Source organism: Marmota marmota, unplaced genomic scaffold, assembly GCF_001458135.2.
Source record: "Marmota marmota marmota unplaced genomic scaffold, marMar, whole genome shotgun sequence".
NCBI lineage: Eukaryota > Metazoa > Chordata > Mammalia > Rodentia > Sciuridae > Marmota > Marmota marmota.
The window spans coordinates 7,543,847-7,563,502 of record NW_026000078.1 but is presented as its reverse complement, the minus strand read 5'-3'; the positions used below and the strand labels follow the sequence as shown (position 1 = coordinate 7,563,502).

Below are 19,656 nucleotides of genomic sequence, written 5' to 3'. Positions count from 1 at the left end.
AGATATATAATATATATATATATATATATATATATATATATATATATATATATAAAATATATTTCAATTGTCAATTCATGTTACATATCAGAAAGTTAATTTTTTCCCTGAGATAGATGTACACCCAGGTGCTCTCTCTCTCTCTGTCTCACACACACACACACGCACACACACACACAAACACATTAGGATTTTGTTTTAGATACATACACATGCATATATGTATATTTATATATATGTAATACACACACACACACACACACACACATCCAAGGAGAACAACATTAGGACTTGTTTGATATTATATGTGCATACATATTTCTCCCTTGGCCCAGGAGGACCACATGGAAGCTTATCTATAGCAACCTTGATTTTGAGCACAACTGAATAAAACAACCACCTCATAAACACAACCACTCAGCCAGTTTAAAGGCCGAATCAAAATTGTCTGGGACTCTCCAGCCAAACATAACTAGCGGGAGCAAGGTGGTCCTCAGCTGAGACCTGAGCGGCCTCGGGATGGGCAGAGCCGGGGCCTCCTGACCCCCGCATTCTGTTGGCGGTTGCAGCGCTGCGGAGGCCCCCTGGTGCCCACCACCCAGCTACACGCCTGCTCCTTCCTTTTCAGGCTCTTTGGTGGCTGTCACCCTGCCGCGCTGGGTATGGGGCTTTCTGCTGCCCACGGTGACCGGGCATGACTACGTGGAAACCTACCGCATTTTTGAAGAGCTCTTCCGGAAGCTGGACCGTCATGGGTACGGGATGGTGGACATCGAGGAACTGCCGAGAGGCCTGGAAGCCAGGGGCGTCCCTCTGATGCAGGACAGCAAGGTGGGCCGCGGTGGCGTCTGGACGGCAGGGGGCTGGGGTAGGCAGCTCGAGGCCCCTGGGTCCTTCCCAGCTCTCCTCAGGGGCTCAGACGTTCTTTCCCAGTGAGCGGCTTCCTGCAAACGACGGGCTCTGGGAACACTTGGTGCAAGTTCATGTTCTATTAGTGAGCTGCTTCGTGAAATGGACAGGGAACCTTACTGTTCTGCCTGAGGGCCCGAGCCACCCAAATACATAGAAGGCAACACGAACCAACTGAGCCAGTCGAGGGTCCCTCCTGGTGGCTGATGATGCTTCATCCAAGAGCTCTCCTCAAGGGCACCCCAGCTTGGAAACTGGGGCCTGCCCGCCTCAGAGGAGTTGCTCCCAAGGCTCCATCCCTGGGCAAGTGCTCCTCAGGGAGCAGGAGGATGTCTTGGGGCTTTCCCATGTGCAGTTGCCTTTTGGCTGAAGCGGGGAGGGGGTAGTAATTACAACCACAGATTTTCAGCTCAACCATATACTAAAGACATATCTATACTATAATACTGTACACTATGGTATAGAACTGTCTTAAACAAATGACAGTATAATTACTATTGTATTTTCAGAGGCTCTTCATTTCCATAGCTCTGTATTTAACCAGTTGACCCAATAAAGTAAAAAAAAAAAAAAAAAAATTGACTTTGTTTTACTTTAAGCTTCTCTAAGAGACTACATGAACCAATGGGCAGTGTGGGAGAGGTTGTAGAGGTGCATATATGTTTAAAAAAGGACTGTGACCCCAGGTTTTGTAGAAATCTTTTTCAAGATAAGAAACGGAATTAAATTCAGAAAGAGAAAGGAAATAATGTTTAATAAATTTTTCTCTGGAAGGCTCGAATTAAATGATGGATGTGAAGGCAAGGGTCCAGAAAAAAACACTTAGCATAGTAACAGTCAATGTTAACTGTATCATTCTTAGGATTGACAAAGTGCATGCCAGAGAAATGAGATACTATGTGGTAAGAATAATGCTATATCATGTTTTAGTAATGGAAATTGATGGTTTATTCCCTGAGGCCTATCCAATCATAGGTGGCAGTCTTAATAATAGTCAGTATGCATTGGTTACACTGGATTCTGTATGGCCACGTTTTCTTTCTACTTTTTCAGCATTCACCTTTAAACATTAAACAAATCAAAACAAACAAATAACAATAGCAACACCCTTCCCAGTGGTTACATCATTCTTCCCATCTGAATTTAGCCCTAGAATCTTACAATATCATCTGTCTTTTCAGTAAGAGCTGGATCCTCTCCTCTTCTTCATCAGACTATCTAGAGTTAGCACTGTCTTCTGTACCTCCACCTCAGGGATGACTTGGTGCATCAGGGACATTTGGCATTGTTTTTGGACATTTTTGAAGATCCTGACTGTGTGTGTGCATGCACATGTGTGTGCAAAGGGACAGGAATACTGCTAAACATGTCATAGTGCACAGGACAACAAAGAATTACTTGATCCCAAATGTCAATAGTATTGGGGTTAAGATACCATGACTTATTCCACCTGCAAACCCTGAGATTCCTTGCCCCTTCCTGCCAATAGATGAACATGCCACTTAGTTCACTGGTTACATGGAGGTGGTCAGCTCGAACCTTTTCAAACTTTTGGTACTCTCATAGTTTCCTCGGTTGTAAAATGGGGACAATAATGGTGCTTACCTCCTAGGATTATTTTGATGGTTAATGATCAAACTTATGGAAAATGCTTAAAATTGCCTGCTGAGACTTAAGCAGTTAATTAGCCTGTATATTATATATGTCAAGTATTAGCTTATCTTTATTTATGCCCGTGCTTACTTTCTTTCCTTTAGTCTCAGGTAGTGAAGTGTTTCTTCTCCTTTTCAAAGTTGGTTCTTCTTGGCCTCATGTCCTTTTATCTCCTTTAAAAGAGGAAAGGAACAACTTTCTTTTCTTTTTCAATGCTTTTGGTGTTTTTTTGTTTTTTTTTTAACAGTGCTGAGTATTACACCCCGAGGCTCTCTATCTCTGAGCTACATTCTCAGTACTTTTTATTTCTTTCTTTCTTTCTTTCTTTTTTTTTTTTTTGAGACAGGGCCTTGCTAAGTTGCCCAGGCTGGCTTCAAATTTCTTTTTTCCTGTATCAGTCTCCTGATTTGCTGAGATTATAGGAATGCTCCATGGTCCCTGGCCAACTTTCTTTTCTTTATCCTATATTTTCAAGTTCTTCCTGTCTCATAACAATTATCCTCCCTTAACCATGGCTCTCCCATCTTTCCCTTTTCCTACTCTGTTCCACTTTCAGTCAAGGTCTTTGACTGAGCAAGGTCTACACTTTCTGTCTCATTTCCCTTACTCCATTTGTCTGAAAGATCACTTTTCAAGTCCAAACTATCATTTTAGCGTGAGTGACTCACAAATTGACAGCTATGCTCATCTTCTGGGTCTCTATACTTCCTTCTGTGATTGGAGTATGGATGAAGTGTTCCACCACTCAGTTATTCTAGACCCTTCCTTCTTCCTCACCCCAACATCCAGTTAATGACAGGGTCCTGCATGATTCATAGTGTATTTCACAACCATGCTCCTCCCTCTTCATCTCATTGCTCCTAGTAGTGCTGGCCTCCACCATCTCTCTCACTTAAGTTGCTGAAACCATCTTATAACCAATCTTTCTGCCCTTACTTTTTGCCTTTAGTTCTTCTGTGCTGCAACTATATGACACTTTGGAAAAGTATTTCTGAAAAGTACTTCTGGTTATTTCATGGCCCTGCTTGAAATTATTTAGGGGTTTGACATCATCAGTGACAAAAGTACAAGCCTTTTAATTTTGTATACAGAACTCTTCCTGACTTCTTGGTGGGTGTTGGGTTTGGTGGACAAGTTTTTTACCTTGCAGAACTTTGGAGGCCTAGACTCATTTTTCCTCCTGTGCATTTGCCATCTTGTGCATTCCGCTGGTGAAAAAAAAAATGAGCATAAGGTCATCTATGTAGGAGGATTTCATTGACCAGGCCCAAAAGTAATACACGTTACTTTTATTCATACTTCACTGAAGAGATTTTTTCCTACATCCATACTTAACTGAAAGAGAGACTGAGACATGGAATCCCTAGGAAAGCACAAATGGTTGCCCAAGGGAGGTGAGGGGGAATGTCAATAGACAGCTAGTATCTGCCTTTCACATCTATGATACCCCATACCTTTGTTTTCTCACTTTTTGTTATTGTTTTTCAACATTTAACTTGAGTCACCTCTCCTGTGAAGATTTCCTCCATTCATATCCCTCCTTCATAGATTCCACTCACAACTTTGTTCTGCACTACTTTCTTGGTGGTTTTGAAACATCATTTCACTTATTTGCTTATATATTTGTGTATGTGTCTGTCTTCCTTAATAGCTAGAAGCTTCTTAAAGGCAGGGACTATGACATATTCTATTTTCCTAGCAATTAGAGAAGTGATTTACTCATTTACTGAGTGACAGTTTTAGTCAGCTTTTTAATTTTTTTTAAAAAAAATTATAGCTGTGACCAAAAGACCTGATGAGTATGACATAGAAAAATCAAAGTTTATTTGGGGATCATGGTTTCAGTTCATTGGTAGCCACTCCATAGTTCTGGGCCCAGGTGAGGCAGAACAGTATGATGTAGGAAAGCAGCTCAGGATATGACAATCAGGAAGGGGAGGAAGAGGGGCAGAGGAGGGAGAGAGATGCACTTACTGGGCATAAAACATAAACCTCAAAGGTGCACTCTCAGTCACCTGCTCCTTTCAACCACAACCTACCTTCCTACAGTTATCACCCAATTAATCCATATCAGTGGATTAAGCCACTGATTAGGTTCCACTTCTCAATCATTTCATCTATGAAAAGTCGTGCATTGTCCCACACATGAATTTTTGGGGGGACATCTCATAACTAAACCATAAGAGTGAATAAATACATGAGACTTGGGTGGAAGAGCAGTCAAGTCAATTTCGTTTTTGTTTTTTTTTCTTTTTGTTTGATTTTGCAGTACTGGGGATTGAACCCAGGGCCTCATGCATGCTAGGTAAACAGGCCACCACTGGGCTACATGTACTGCACCCCCACCCCAATTTCTAAATTTTTTTAAAGTTTTGGTACTCAAAAGATTCTGGTGTGTGTGTGTGTGTGTGTGCGTGTGTGTTTTACTCTAAAATGAAAGTACCAGTGATTATGGCAGAATATCTAATTTACCTGATGTAAATGTACAAGTGTTTAAACACTGTAACTTGTAATCTACTTTGCCCAAATCTGTCTCTAATATCATTTTTTTTCTTTCTTAAAGGTAATTTTAAAATCTATTGATAGTTACACACATAGTCTGCTGAGCTTTTGTGCATTTATGGAATACCTTAGAGATACTGAGAGAAAAATAAAATTGGCTTTTTACAGTTTGGACACAAATAATGATGGTTTGTTTTTGTTTTGTTTTGTTTTGAACAGTTAGCAAACATGTTTTAGTAAAGGTTTATTATTAGATATTGGCTTCCTGGAAAGCTTCTACAAATCTCATTCTGTCCTTTGTTCTGCTGTTAGTTCTTGTAAGGAGTACTTTTAAGTATGGTAGTTTTTATTTAATACTATCTCTCAAAAACATAAAACACCAGGAAAAGCCTCTACTCTTTCAACAATATGTTCTTAACTAAGGATCTGAGGGACGTTCATAACTATTTGGTAAATTTTTACATGATTGAAGTTCCATATGGCAGTGATACTTAAACTCTATGTCCAAAGATAAGTGTTCTCTAGACAGAGGAAATAGCTCACTGGGAGGTTTTGGTCCTGAAGAACTGGGGAAGAGCAGGAAGCCAGAAGCCCAGAGCAAGGGGAAGCAAAGTAGAAGATGAGGCCTGCAAAGCAACACAGGCAAGGCCTGGGAAGGTACCTGGACTTGATCCTAAAGGATAATGAGGAGGGAAGCTATGGAAGAGTTTTCAATAGAGGAAATAATACCAGTAGATTTATGTGGAGCATGGATTTATATCTGAGTAATAATGGAACAGTTGTGCTGGAAATAATGATTTGTGAGATATTTGAAAGATATTTAGGCATGGAATATATTCATGACTGAATGTGGAGGAGGAGAGAAAGAGGCAAGAGTGATTGATTTGAGCAACATTGGAGGGTATGGTATTTATTGATACAAGAAATATCATTAGGAGGGGCTGAAGATATAACTCAGTTGGTAGAGTGCTTGCCTCACAGGCACAAGGCTCTGGGTTCAATCCCCAGCAAGCCCCACAACAAACAAACAAACAAATAAATAGATAGATAGATAAATAAACAAATAAATAAATAAATAATCAGGTAGGCTCTCTAGTTTTGTCTTTGTCTTGGCCAATAGAAGAAATAGCTGAAATATTGCATTGATGTTTCATGGAAAATTGCAATAATGCATTGAATGCAATTTATCTTTGATTTTTTTTCACAGTTTCCAGTTGATCCTTATTTTCTTTATTTCTTTAAAGGAGTGATTGATACTGCAGAAGTTATTGATGCTTTTATGTTAATAGGTGTAACTATTTCTGAAAAAGGTGCAATGAAAATTATTGAAGGGTCAGTATACACACACACACACACACACACACACTCACACATTTACATTCTATTGCATTAGTTATTGTCCATTATGCCACATGGTTTAATTAGCATGTCCTTATAATACAGGTCTTCTATAGTTTGGATTTTGAATGTCCCCCAAAAGCTCACATGTTGAAGGTTTGCTTAATCCTTACCCCTAGCACTACTGGAAGGGGTGGAACCTTTAGAAGGTGAGGTCTAGTGGAAGGAGGTTAGGTCACTGGGGGCATGACTTTGAAGAAGATATTGGGACCCTGGTCATTTCCTGTCCCTGCTTCCTTACTACCATGTGGTGAGCAGCTTTGTTCCATCAAGTACTCCAGACCATGATGTACTGCTTTGCTGCAAACCTAAGAGCTAATAACCAAAAGGTAATCTTGGAATGAAACCTCCAAAGCTGTGAGCCAAAAATAAATGTATTCTTCTTATATATAAAGAAGGATACATCCTCAACCCTTTTTGTTTTTTATTTTGAGACAGGGCCTCCCTAAATTGCTGAAGGTGGCTTTGAACTTGCAATGCTCCTATATCAGCCTCCTGAGTTGCTGGGATTATAGGTGTGCAACTCTGGGCTCAGCAAATCCTTTCTCCTCCTCCTCCTCCTCCTCCTCCTCCTCCTCCTCCTCCTCCTTCTTCTTCTTCTTCTTCTTTTCTTCTTTTAAACAAACATCTAATGTTCATTATTAAATTAGTATATGTGAAGGCATTTTCCTGATATCGGTCCCTCACCACTACCCACAAACCCCCAACACACAAAGGGAGTTCACACCACCTTTGCATTAGAATCTTGCAACTAAGCATTAGATGGTAGGTTTATAAATGGGAGCATAGTTGCAAATATATCAGACAAGAGTTCTTACAGCTGCAGCCTTATTTTTAATTAAAGTGTTTGAATGATGAAGGAAATCCAGCAAGGTCAAGGCCTAGAGGGCAGACTGGACCTATTGGCTATGTTGTATTGAAACAAACATCTTTTAAAGCAAAACTAGGCAAATGCTCTATGGAAAAAGGTGCCACTGGCACTCAATTTTGACTTTCAGAAGTGCAGCAATGTGTTCCAGAACAGCTCAATCCCTAAAAGATGAAGTTCAAATTCTTTGGTGGGCCAGGTGTCAAGCCACTGAAACGGCAAGTCTGGATGGCTTGAGAATTTCATTTCTCTAGCCCAGAGCATATTAATGTTAAGAATGGCATAAGTAATCAAGCATTCTGCACAGTGTCCAGGTGAAAACCATACAATCGGCAATAGTGTGCTCAAGTTTCAGCCATGAATATGAACTACACAACAAGACATATTAAAAAGATAATTCAAAGACTAATTGCATTACAGTAACTCAACAGGGTCTTAAATTTCCTTAATGCTTAAGAACATGTGTAAAGGACAAAACAAAAATAAAAATGGTAGTAATATTTTAAAAAAAATAGGTGTGGGAAAAACAGTAGGTGTTGAAAGACCTAAAGACTGCTTATAGAATTCACGAGATGCCATTTACACTTTTTAAAAGTTAAGAGTCTCATAATCAAGTGTGCAGGAAAAGTCACACTGAGATTTATGGTAAGTTAAGTGAATTAAAGTGCACATAACAAATACATAAGGTGGCAAAAACGGAGGTAATACAGAACTTAAAAACTTTAGTGGTGGATATTTTGCAACAGTTATACCTTGAAAAGACTTATAATCTAACTTCCCAGAAGGGTAAAGAAAAAGAAAGAACTTAAACACTGACCATATACTCTGTTAAACACACACACACACATACACCAAAAAACAAAAGTCAGGAACAAAACAAAATCATCCTGCCACTAATCTCCAGCATTATCTTCAGAATGCAGTCTCTCTACCTTCTACAAAAGAACAGGAAAATGGCTATAAACAGAGTCCAGCAGGTTCTGGCTGGCTTCTTGGCTCTTGACTCCAATAATCTCAAATAGCCTATCTAGTTTGTCCTCAGCTTGGGAAATCTCTTCAATCCCCCGCAGCTCCTCAGAGTTCAGAATGTGCAGCATGTCATCAAAGATAGGCCACAAAATAGAGGGGTCCGGGAGTACCTGCTGCAGCACTGTGTCCTTCTTTTCTTTAGTAATAAAGGAGCCGGTCCTGCTCAATGCCAAGGATCCGCTGGATGTGGAGTCACAGGGGAAAAGGGGCTCACACTCATCCATGAAGAAGCCCTTGTTCTTGTCCACCGGGGAGGGCTCCACAGTCAGGAGAGTGGAATTCTCAAGTTTCACGTTAGGATTGGGGATGGGGCTTGTTGGGAGGGCCAGTTTGTCAGTTTCCAGCTGGGTGGTGTCTTCCATCAGCCCGAGATCTTTTCCAGGACATCATTGCACCGGTGCTGGCGCAGGGCGCTAATTAACTGCACAAGGCTGGCCTCAGGGCCCCGGATGGTCCAGTGCGCAGAGCCACGTACGCCCGTTTGTGATCCACTGTATACTCGTTGGAGAAAGCAGCCACCTCCCTCTCGCTGGCATTGCAAGGAAACTGATAGATATCCTTCCACTGGCTTCTCAATTGGGCTGCTACAAGCTTCAGGATGCCACTACCATGGCCACTGCAGTAGTAGATCCACTTCTCTGGGTTCTGAGTTTGAGTCATGGATTTCTTCAGCGCTGCTTTTTCCACAATGGCGCTGGGATCCTGGCCGGGTCCCTTTTTCAGAGTCCTGGAGCTTTTCTGGATATTGCACACTACGATCACCACAAGCACCAGCAGCAGGAAAAGCACAACCATCCAGGGCAAGTGTTCATTGATGTCAAAATGCTTAGCAGGTTCTGTCTAGGATGGCCCCTCTTGGGGCCCTTGATGGGCGTGCTGGACTTCTCGCCCCCCAGTGGCCTCCATAGATGGCAGCAGCTTCAGGATGTGTTGGTGGTGGGGGCCTTGCTGGTGGCTGACTATCTGAAGTTTGGGAGGGTTTTGTACATGCCTTCCTCCCCACTGGCTGAGCTTGTGTTGTCAGGGACTGTCCCTTCTTGGATGCTACTCAATACCTTTGGTCTAACAGAGGCAGAAGAGTTGGATTCTGTTGAGGTCATGCTTTTGGAAACAGAAGTGGAGGAAGGGACTTCATGGGATTCCATGTACTCAAGGCATGAAAAGATGGCTTGCCAGGGGAAGGCGGGGGCGTGCTGGAGGCCAGGTCCGAGACACAGACGTTGTCTGTTTCCTTGGTCGCAGGCTTCATCACCATCAGGTTCTGACTCAATCTGTGTATGCTTTGCATTTCATCACACTAGAAGCACATCAGAGAAGGTACCCCGAGCGCATTGCTTATACCGGACATTCTCGTTCTCTGTCCCTTTCTTGTGCACACCCCAGCCCACAGGACACACTGTATGGGGGGGCACAGGTACCATTAGACTTGAACGTGCCAGGTGGGCAAGTGTATTCTGGGCCAGTCAAGGCAGCACAAGGTAATTGCTCGACCATTGGCCGTGGGCATGGCTGACTACAGTCATAGCATCTCTCTATGCCATTTTCATGCCTGGTAAAGGTCCCTGAAGGACAACTGCTGCAAACTTGCAGGCTTGTGTTGGGTACAATGCTCAGAGACATAGGTTCCTACTGGACACTTGTCACAGCTTAGCACCTGGCCAGTGGCATGGTCAACATGGGGGTATGTGCCAGTGAGATTTGGGGCCTTCGGTTCTGGCTGAGCCATGGTGGTGGTGCTAAGGAATCTAAGCAGGAGAAAGGAGCCAGTGGATCATCCTGGCTCCAATTCTGCAGGCGATGCAGTTGCAATAGGCGAGGGTGGTGCTGCTGCTCGCAGAGGTCCCCAAGGCTGGCTGGGGGATGCTCACAGGGATGCCCGGGGCGTGGCTTGTGGCTCCATGGTAGCTGGAATCGGTGGATGCTATTGCCCAGCGCCATATCCACCGCCGCCTCCCGGGTCGGGAGCCCATCTACCTCCAACACCTCTTGTGCACTGCGGCAGCCAGGCAGAAGAAGGTGGCAAGGGAGGCACTCAGCACCTGCCAAGTGGCGCTGCCACCCGGGCTGGGAGAAACAGCCTGGGCTGCAGCCTGGGCCTCCAGGCGCTCTCCTCAGACAGCGGCTGAGGAGAACCAGGGAGGAGGGCTGGCCCAGAGAGAGAGAAGGGACAACTTCCCATAGCAAAGCCTCCAGCCACTGCGAAACACCCTCCTCCACTGCCCAGACCCGCAGGCGAGGGACTGTCCTTTCTTCTTTAAGTTAATTATTTCTGGTATTTTGTCACTTTGACAGGAAGCTAATTAATACAATATCTTTATAATCACTTTAGAATTAAGGTTCTGTCTTACTTTCTTAATCTTCAGTAGCATCAATACTATTCTTGGTTGTTTGCTCTTATTATCTTATATACTTTCATAAATTCTATATAAATTTTAGAACCAGCCTGTTTAGTTACATACACATAAGCATACACACACATATACTCCCTTTTTGGATTTTGATTACAATCTGTTAAATGTGTAGATTGATTTGCTGGTGAATTGGCAAATTTATAATATTAAATTTTCTCTCATGAACATTACATCTTCATTTATTTAGATCTTTTTTTTTAACATGTGCACTATTTATTGTAAAAGAAAAAAGCAATGACAATGCCAGGGGATGAGTGGCTACCATCCTCCTAGCACACAACAGCACAGTCGCAGGTGTGTCAGACGCTTGAGTTCTGGAGACATGGGGGTGCACCAGGGACAGCCGAGGCCAAACCACTTTCTAGATGTTCACCGGATCTTATACTTGTCCCACTTCTTTTCAGGGTCATAGGGCTCCCAGCGGCTGGCAGGGAAGATGTCCTTGTTTTTCTCATACCATCTCCTCAGCACCACCTTTCCTGCATGAGACTCATACTTCTCCACAGTGGCATCGCTGAGTAGCTGCCATCATTATGAACATCAAAGTTAAAGAGTGGCCAACTCTTCCCACGTGCCTTGGTAATGATGAAGTCACAGAAACTGTGATGATGGGGAATGATTAAGTCCTCCTTGATGTACATGAGCTGCCCCACCCCGCTGACCTGAGCTCACTGAAGTCTTCACGCAGGATCTCAAGTGCCTTCTGGAGAAACTGCTGCATGGTATTGCCCTTTTTCATTTTGACTGTCTGCTGGTGTCCAGAGCCAGCCCAGTAACTGAAGGTGATTTCAATCTCTTCAATCTTACTCTTCTCCTGCTTGGCTTCCCACTCCTGCCGCAGCTCTTCCCAGAGAAGATTTTCCTCCTCCCCCCTGTCTTGGTCAGGCAAGAAGCTGGTGTCCACATCTGGGTTCTTCCACATTTTCCTTCTCTTTGTGGTGATCTCTTTCCTTTACAGCTCCTCCTCATGCATGGACACCTCCTCCTCCTCTTCGCCTCCCTCCTCTTCTTCCTCCAAGGTGAAGGGCAGGCTACAGATCTTCCTCTTGGCCTCCTTCTTGCACTCTTTTCTCGCAGCTTCTCCAGCTTTAGCTGCAGCTCCTTTGACTGCTCCTTCTTGGCCAGCTGCTTCTCCTGCTCCTTCACCAGTGCTTCCTGTTTCACTTTCATGTCATTCAGGGTCAAAAGACCCATGGTGCTGGACTTGAGCTCTGCCTCCACAGCATCATAGTGTGCAGAGAACTTCTTGTCAATGTTGGATTTCATTATGTTCTTCTCTGCAACCCACTGCTTCCTCTGCTCCATCTGCTCCTGCTCCTCTTCCCATTTCCTCATCAGATTTTTGGCACATCCTGCCTCGCTTGGGGTGCCCTTGTACTGAGCCGTGGTGGTGTCGGCAACAACTGTGACAGCAGCCCTGCTAAATCCTAGATTTTTTTTTTTAACAGAAGGGATCAATACTGAAAAATGTCCATTGGGAGATTTCTCAGTGAAAGCAGTTTCAGCAGTGTGACAAAGGACTACATCAGACTGCAGAGGGCTATTGAAAGAAAGGGAGGTGAGGAGGTGAGGTCTGTTATTGTGGTTTATTGATTTAGGAATATGAGATAAAGAAAGAGAACAATTGAGCAAGTCTAAATGTTATTTATTTTTTTGAGGATAGGTGAGCTTTGAGGAAGAATATCTGTCAGAGAAGGACATGTTGCATGTGATGTAGAGAGAGAGGAGGTGGCTTATAGCCAACTGGGAGGGGTTAGAACCAACAGCTCAAGATGTGTGTGTGTGTGTGTGTGTGTGTGTGTGTGTTGAGGCGGAAACTAGAGTTTACACATGGTAAATAGAGAAGACCTTGAAGGTGACATTTGAGTAGATCTGAAGGAGGTGACATGGAAGACTTGATGAATCCTGTGGGGGAGCTTTCCAGACAAAGGAAATAGGAAGAGGTAGGGGCTGAAGGGGGTTTGGAATAGAGTGAATGAGAAAGAGGATGATAGGAGTGTGTGATTGAAGAAGTAACAGGCCAGATCACATGAGGTCTTGCAGGAAATTGTGAGGACTTGGACTTCTACTGATATATTATTGGATGGTTTTAAACAAGTGTGTGACATGATCTAACTTAAGTTGTAACATCCTCACTCTGGCTGGTGTATTGAGAGTAGCTAGGGTAAGGATGAAATCAAGGAGAGCAATTAGGACAGTTTTACATAACAGACAAAATTTGAGGGTGGCTTGTACCAGGATGGAAGAAGTAAGGACTGTTTGGATTATTGATATATTTTGAAATGGCGACAGGATTTACTTCTGGGTCATGTGTGTGATACAAAAGAGGGTAGTCAGGAATTTTGATATGAGCACTTAGAAGACTGGGGTTGCCATGTAGTGGGATGGACAGGACTGTGAGAGAAGCAGGGTTAGAACAGAGTAAATATAAGAATCTAGTTTTGTTTTTGTTAAGTTTCAGATGCTAATCTGACATCTAAGTAAAAATGTCAAGTAGGCAACTTGAACTAGTAATCTGGAGTTCAAAGGAACACCCTAGCTAGAGATTTGTGAGTTGTTACTTTCAGAAAGTCTTTAAAGCCATGAGACTGGAGAGATGACCAGGGAGAGAATACAATATACTGAGTCCTAATATTTTCCAATGTTAAGAGGCAGGGGATATGGGCAGAATCAGTCAAAGTGACCCCGAAGGAGCAACTAGAGATAAAAGGGGAAACCAGTAGAATACTGTGTTCTGGAAGCCAAATACAGATGACAGTTTTGGAGGAGATAGTTTTCTCTGTCAAATGACTCTGATAAGCTAAGACAAGGACAGGGGATAGACCACTGGATTTAGCCCTGTGGAAGCCATTCATGGAGTAATGGTGGTGAGAGCTTAGTGGGTTCAAAAATGGCAAGGAGAGATTAGAGACAAGGGAGGTAACTGTTGATGAAGTGTTGCTGCAAGGACAGAGACAGAAACAGAGTGATAGTGGGGAAGGTGGGGACAAGAGTCTTTTTGTTTTTATTTATTTATGATGAAACTGCTTGAGCACTCATGTTTTTGGAAGAATTGGGATGACTTGGCCTGAGAATGAGTATTAGGCTTGAAGAGATGCTTGAGGATTAGCAATAATCCCTGAAAAAAATGAGGATTTAAATGTTGGCTGTGACAAAAATTTAAAACCAAAATTAGTAAAGCAATGTATCTCACTGTCTTTCTTCAAATTCTTAATTTCATTTAGTTATTTGAGAAATTCTTTGATGGGAATTTTTTTTTGTACTGAGGTACTGAGGATTGAACTCAGGGGTGCTTAACCATTGAACTATATTTCCAGCCATTTTTTATGTTTTATTTAGCGACAGGGTCTCTCTGAGGCTGGCTTTGAACTAGTGATCCTCCTGCCTCAGTATTCCAATCCACTGGGATTATAGGCTTCTGCCACTGTGCCTCACTCTAATGGCAATTTTTAAAATTCTTGAAATGGGCTTGAACAGTATCATCTCAATGGGAATTATAATTCCATGGCTATTTAGATTTCTTTTGATATTTTGGATATTAGATATTTAGATCCATAAAAATGGAAATTGTCTTTTAAGATCTGCAACAACAAAGGGTATTTGTCAGCATGACTCCATTGCTAGAGAGATTAGCAATGAAAAGAAGTTACAAAATGAGGTTTTAAGCAGAAAGAAGGAGAAATGTTGAAGAAGAAGCACTGGCAGATTGGGATGTAATAATACAGACTTACATTTCTGCAGTTCTTTATATTTTATGGTGACAATGTATATATCATCTCATTTAATACTTTGAATAGTTCCTTATTGTAGGAATTACCCCCATATAAATTGGAGTTCAGGGCTGTTAGGTGACCTCCCATATCACAAAAGTAACAATGGACACAGCTCTACTATAATCCAGATGTTCTGACTTGATGTCATTGTTGATGTTTTTGAAATTTATGAATCACAATTTCTATTTGAGCATATTCTTTTTTTAAAAAAATGTACAGCGTGGATCTTGATGGGTCAATGACAGTGGATTGGGATGAATGGAAGAAGAATTTCCTATTGAAATCTCTCAGAAATGTTGAGGAAATTGTTCATTACTGAAATCATTTTACTGTAAGTAGTCTCTTTTTACTATTTGTTTATTTTATGTCATGGGTCATGGGCATAAAAATGTAACACAGTCTGTAAAATTATATGTCAATGTGATCTGTGCCTTAGGTCATTGTGGGGATTAAAGAAGTTAAAAAATGAAAAGCATTTAGAATAACAATTTTTTTGTTATGAAAAAATTTTGTTATTAAAAAAATTGTCATGTTAAGCACCATACATTTTTAGCTGTGATGATTAACAGTAGAAAATAAAGGACTTTAACTGAAACTGATATTTCAAAGCTGTGATGTCTGTTGTTTCTTTGTGAAATCTATGTTTCTTTCTTCAACACTTGAACTTTCTCTTAACATTCTGTGTTATGGCTGGGTGCTGTGGTGTACCTGTAATTGAGAGACTGAGGCAGGGGAAGCACAAGTTCTAGAACAGCCTGGGATTACAGGTGTGTGCCACTGCACCTGGCTTTTCATTTATCTTAACAATCATACAAAGAAGGAATTAGTATTGTTTCTACTTCACATTTAAGGAAACTGAGGCCCAGGGAAATTGTTCAGTTAGGATTAGGGAAGTCTGGATTTGATTCCATCTAATTCCTGGGCCCAGGTTCTTAATCAAAATCTATGTGAACAATCTTCTTGCCCCTCAAAAATTCCAAGTTATGACACATGTATAGCAGAACTTATTTTCTGCTTTGGGTACTATGTGGAAATGATCAGACTTCACCACTTCTACCACAGGTCAAGATTTAAAAGAAAACTCTTTTAAATATGTATTATATATTTCATATTTATTTTGTTAAACTATAGTCTGACTGAAGATAACATAGCAATTCACTAAATCTTGAACTCTAAAGAGACTCTGACATTATTGTCAATTAAATAGCTACTACCTCACTAGGAGTTTGTTTGAATAGAGTTTTGCCATAGCTAAAAATATTTATGAAAATTTGAAAGATTATTTTTTGTATTCAATCTTAGACAAATAATTTTCAATTGAAAATGCAATATATTTAAAAATTGATAAAGATTATCCTAAACATGATAATATAGTTGTTATTAATTTATAATTGACAATATAATGGGTTATTTAAAATTATACTGGTTGGTAGAGCACAAAATTTAGGAAAGATATGTACACCATTCCTTAGATCTTATGAGGAGATAAAACTTTCATTTGAGACCATCTAGTTGCTATTTATTTTGTTTTAACAGGGAACTGATATAGGTGAAAGATGGACTTTTCAGGATATCATTGATGAGGAAAGAAAACCTGGCCAGTTGTGGAAATACCTGTTGGCTGAGGGCCTAGCTGGTACCTGTGCTGGAACATGCACAGGACAAATGAAATGTCTAAACATCCTAATGCAGGTGTGTTGCATGGCTCATGTGTATGTTTTTGAGTAACATGAATAATATGTGATGCTTCTCATAGAGAAGATTTTAGACAGGTCAATACTATTTTTTATACTCTCATGTGCAAACTATTGCCAGTTATCTGGATTCATTTATTCAGTAGCTGCCAGGTGTTGAACTCATCTTCAGGTTACAAAAACCTAATAATATACTGGTTTTTTTTGCATGCACAATTTTTATGAATAGAGGTTGATATGTAAACAAATCATTGAACACAGTCTAATAATCTAGCACTAGTGTTCTAGGGAGGGGCAAAATTAGAAAATCTCCCCTTTTTTTGAAGGTGGGTGATGGACCTACACCATCCTTTGATTCATGGAGAGAATCAAAAATTGTGACATGAAGAGACAGAGGCTGGTCCAGGAGTTAAACTAACTCTTTGTTCTCTCCCAGGAACCTGTAATTGGTTGTGGTCCCTTTGAAGTAGGCCATGCCTTAAATTGATTGCCTGTGCCTTGGGGCCTACTTTCTATGGATCTGGTGATATAGCGGTGACAGGGGGTGAGGAGGGTTTCCACTCTTTCCATTATTGTACTTAAGGCAGAAATTATGGGCTTCTAGCAACAACCACTACCTACTTTTACCTTTTTGAGCCACTGAGGAACACATTTCTCTCCAATTTTTACAGAAATAGAGATGAAGCAAGTGTGCTTGGTTGCAGATATTCTGAATTCGAAGTAGGGGAAAGGGGCTCAAGTCTTATTTTTCTTTTACTGTGCATATTTTGTCACCTGTATTCAGTCCTATAACTCATTGAATGAGAGAAGAGGGTGATTGATTTATAATGGGAATTGGCTCATGTGATTATAGAGGCTAAGAAGTTCTGTGATGTACTGTCTGCAAACTGGAGAACCAGGAGACCTGCTAGTGTCCAAATCCACAGGCCTGAGGACCATGGTTCAACTCTCAGTCTATGACCAAAGACTGGAGAATTGGGCTGAGGGATGAGTCTACTGGTCTAAGTCTCTGAGTCCTGAGTGTCTGAGAGCATGAAGACAAAGATGTCCCAGCTCAAGAAGATAGAACGAATTTGCTTTCCTCTACCTTCATGTTCTATGATGACACTCAAATTGTTGGATGATGCCCATCTAAGGTGGTGAGAGTAGATCTTCTTTACTCAATCTATGAATTCAAATGCTAATCTCTTCTAGAAATACCCACTTAGCCCAGTCAAGTTGGAACATAAAAATAAACATCACAATCTCTATGCATTTTAGTTTTCACAATCTCTATGCATTTTAGTTTTTCCTAAGTATTTTTTATTACAATGTCATTTTACTCAACATTTGTGGAAATTTCCTCAATCATATTTTTAACCCTTTTGTGAAACTTATTATTGTAGCAATCAAACTTTTCATTTCCAAGAGCTCTTTTTATCACTTTGATTGTTCCTATTTTGTGGTTTTTTTTTTTTTTTTTTTTTTTTTTGGTACTGGCCATTGAACTCAAGGGTGCTTTACCAGTGAACCACATCCCTAGACTTTTTAATTCAATTTTTAAAAAAATGAGACAGGGTCTCGGTAAGTTGCTTAGGATCTCCCTAAGTTGCTGTGGGGGCTGAATTTTTGAACTTGCATTCCTCCTGCTTTAGCCTCCTGACCTTCTGGGATTACAGGTGCGTGCCACCACATCTGGCTTTTATAGTATCTTTCTTTTCTTCTTTTTTTTTAACTGAGAGGGATTTTTGCTATGTTGTTCAGGTTGGTCTTGAACTGAGCTTAAATATTCCTCCTGCCTTCACCTCCCAAGTGTTGGGATTATGGGATTATGGATTCTAGTGTATCACTAGTATCTGTTTCTTATTTGGCATTTTTTCTTGATTCATTAACATCTCAATTCTTTAAGGTATACTAGAGGTCACTTTATATTGTTGTGTTTTAATTAATTGTAGTTTCCCAAATTGTAATTATTTTTTCTGGAATTAGTAATTCTGTTTACCTCAGTTTTTTTTATGTTGCAATCCCCCTCTTCCCTAGATAAACAATAATTCTTTGTCATGCTTTCATAGTTAATAATGAAGCACTGGATATTTTAGGAAGCTGGTATGGATTTTCTAGAGTATAGATATGTTTTTCCCACAAAAGTTTTATATATATATAAAAGAAGTATACACATCCCATGTTTTGGTCAGCTTTTTTTTTTTCTGCTGTGACCAAAAGACCTGAAAAGAACAATTTTAGAGGAGGAAAAATTTACATGGAGTTCATGGTTTCAGAGGTCTTAGTCCATTCACAGCCAGTTCCATAGCTCTGTGCCCAAGGTGAGGCAGAACATCATGGCAAAAGGGTGCAGGAAAGCAGCTCAGGACAGGGCACCAAGAGGCACAGAAAGAGCTCTGCTCACCAAGGACTGCCGCAGTCTGGCTGGGCACAAATCACAAGCCACTGAAGCAGGAACAAACTTTATTTCTGAACTCCACCAGCACACTCCACACATGCACCCCAGGAATTCTCCTGAATGCCACTCGGCTCTTCCAGCAACCCGCAGCTGGAAATATCCCTCCTCCGGCACTTCCCCAACCAAGGGGAACTCTCAGGGAATCCCCGCGAGAGCTCAACTGGAACTCAACGGGAACTCCTCGAGAACTCGCTGGCGTCACCTCTCAACCACTACTTCTGGCAAAAATGCTATGCGTCATCCCGACTCAGCTGTGGCCCTCAACATCTCCCCGCTTCTGTTTAATTAAACAACAAGCAATGTGGCTTAGGGACCGAGCCTGTTAGGCTGTCCAATACTATACATGGTCCTTACCCGTCATCAGATGAGCTGACCTCTAGGTGTCAGCCTCCTGTCTTAGGTTGGTACCACTGCAATTGGGTCATACCCGTCACTGACTACCGGTCCAGCATACAGCCATACTTGTGGATAGGCCTTTGCACCAGTGGGGGGATGAGGTTCTTTGCCTCACCTCTGTTGGCCCCCAAATTTGGCCTTTGCACCAGTGGGGGGGTGAGGTACTTTGCCTCACCTCTGTTGGCCCCCAAATTTGGCCTTGGTGCCAGTGGGGGGGTAAGGTTCTTTGCCTCACCTCTGTTGGCCCCCAAATTTTAGACCATCACTAGTAGAAGGGAGGAGGATACAAAATGCCACAACACTAAGCCAATTGAGGGCTCCTTTGAAAAATTGTACCACCAGTGACACCATCAGCAAAAATACTCTAGCACTACCACAATTCGCTGCACTAACAGATAGTTCACAATGCATACAAGTGATACATAGTCCAGGCAAATTCTGCAAGCAGTTCAAAGCAGAGGAATCCATCAATATGTCCATTTCCTCCCAAAGTAAATCGACTTCTTGATTGAGCATCACTTGTTGAGTTATTATTCATTGATGAATCAGTTTATACAGTTTGTTGTGATAACTATCGAAGAAG

At 41.5% G+C, this 19,656-nt stretch overlaps 1 protein-coding gene and 2 pseudogenes across 1 annotated transcript in view; 1 reads left to right on the top strand and 2 right to left on the bottom strand.

The window, feature by feature from the left end:
* Positions 1 to 19,656, top strand: part of LOC107156538 (calcium-binding mitochondrial carrier protein SCaMC-1-like) — a 152,436-nt gene that overhangs the window by 2,148 nt on the left and 130,632 nt on the right. The window contains exons 2-3 of the mRNA XM_015502598.1: positions 570 to 831; positions 13,537 to 13,551. Coding sequence (XP_015358084.1) covers positions 570 to 831; positions 13,537 to 13,551 — 277 coding nt within the window. The remainder of the gene's footprint in view (positions 1 to 569; positions 832 to 13,536; positions 13,552 to 19,656) is intronic.
* LOC107156521 lies at positions 8,246 to 10,388 on the bottom strand (annotated as a pseudogene).
* LOC107156520 lies at positions 11,070 to 13,080 on the bottom strand (annotated as a pseudogene).